This window comes from Emiliania huxleyi (genome assembly GCF_000372725.1).
Source record: "Emiliania huxleyi CCMP1516 unplaced genomic scaffold EMIHUscaffold_4180, whole genome shotgun sequence".
Lineage (NCBI taxonomy): Eukaryota > Haptophyta > Isochrysidales > Noelaerhabdaceae > Emiliania > Emiliania huxleyi.
In genome coordinates this window covers 1-1,776 of record NW_005198843.1, presented here as the reverse complement: position 1 = coordinate 1,776, position 1,776 = coordinate 1, and the positions used below count along the sequence as shown (strand labels likewise).

General features: G+C 63.0%; 1 protein-coding gene across 1 annotated transcript; it reads right to left on the bottom strand.

Moving 5' to 3' along the window:
- Positions 1 to 1,311: 1,311 nt before the first annotated feature.
- Positions 1,312 to 1,668, bottom strand: EMIHUDRAFT_255991 (hypothetical protein; the record flags this gene model as incomplete). The annotated part of the gene is made up of 1 exon (XM_005769523.1): positions 1,312 to 1,668. One exon carries the CDS (start codon positions 1,666 to 1,668, stop codon positions 1,312 to 1,314), a length of 357 nt encoding a protein of 118 aa, XP_005769580.1.
- Positions 1,669 to 1,776: the final 108 nt, after the last annotated feature.

The window sequence follows — 1,776 nt, the reverse complement described above, 5'->3', positions numbered from 1 at the left end:
AATACCAAACAGGGCTCCAGGCCCCAAATGACGTGTGAGTGTTAGAGTTGCCTTCGGTGGCATGCATCTCTTTGTGCCTGAAGCCTGGAGAGCAGCTCCTCTGCTGCTCACACGCTCTGCACAGTTGGCACAGCCTACTGTGCGGCTGCCACAGCTGTCACAGCGATGGGCTCGCCCTCACTGGCCCTCAGTCACTTGTGCTGCGGCTTGTGTGAGCGACACTGCTCGGCGACTGCCGGCACACTGTGAGACCATGGGTGTGAGGTTAAACCACGCTACCAGCGCTTGGTCACATCGGCCCTGAGGTCAGATCCTTCTCCTCTGTTGATGGTAACACTTGTCTACTCGCTGGAGCCGAGCAGGAGGGCCCGGCGCACAACCCCTGGTCAACTCACGGGGGGTCCACACCCCGTAAGCGTAACTTCTAATAGAGAGTCGGGAGTCGCCGTGAGCCCGTAACATTACATCCTCCTGCTGATCTCCGCAAAGTCCTGCTCCCTCCCTCGTCTTCGCCCTGCGCGTCTTCCGCCTCCCCGTCGTCTGCCCTGTGCGTCGTCTGGCGACTGGTCACCTACATAAAAAAAGTTAGAGGTGTGGAGGGTGGGTTGAACGAAATCGAGGGACGCGACCCACCTCGCCACAGACGGTCCCGCGCCTCGCCGCTAAGACGGGTACACGACCGCGGCTCGTGTGCGTGTACCCGTCTTTGTCCGGATTGAAAAGTCCAACGCGCTCGTCGGTGGCGGCTTCCCTCAACCTGCGCCGCGCTCGGCGAACCTCGACAGCGCTTTCGGTGGCATGCACATCAAGCTGCTGTACGGCCCCGGGGCATCGCCTTCCCAGGCTTAGCTAGACTGAGAGATATTGTGGACATGGTTGGTCTCTACAATATATACACTGACACTAAACCTCCCAGAGCTCGTCCCGGTCCGTCACGGCCATCCTCGTCCTCCGGCGGGCCCCCGGCCGTGGCGCGGTGCGGCGGCGTCACAAATCCGACGGCAGAGCACCGGGACGCGGTCGGGCGATCTAAGGCCCAGTGAGGCGTATGCATTGCCCATCCAGGACTATCACCTGGACCTATCAACAGGGGCTGCGGCTGGAGCCGAGCAGGAGGGCCCGGGGCGCACAACCCCTTGTTCAACTCACCCTCCACACCCCGTACGACCACAAGCACAAGACCCCACATGCCACAACTGACGCGTGACACTCACGGTCACGCCTCCACCCCTCTTATCTGATTTTTTACGCTTGCTCAGCCACCTGTCGCCCCCGTCTCGCCAGCCGAGGCCGTCTGGGCTGCTCGTGGCGCTAGTGCCCTGCGAGTACGCCCGTGGCGTTGATTGGCCAGCCGACAAAGCGCCGCAACGCCTCGCCCGGCCCCTGCCTCTGCCATGTGAGGACACCGACGGCCACGTTAGAGACGACCAGCCCGGTGAGCAGCGCCACGATCCAGAGGGCTCCGCTCCCATCCTCAAAGTGGCGCGGCGACTTGCGCTCGAGCGACTTGAAGCGCAGCACGTACATTCGCAAGGCGTGCACGACGATGGCGGCGGCTGGGATGCTAAGGGCGAGGCCCGCCGACTGGATGGCGAACGAGTTGCGAGAGGCCTGCAGCGCGGCGCCGAGCACCGTCAGGATTGTGGCCATCTCGAACCACAAAAGCATCGTCCGCTCGTTGGCGAAGTACGACCTAGGCTCTACGCGAACCGGAAAGACGATGTGGGGATGACGGTGCCGTGCCGGCAGGTGGGCGGCGATGAGCCTCGAGACGAG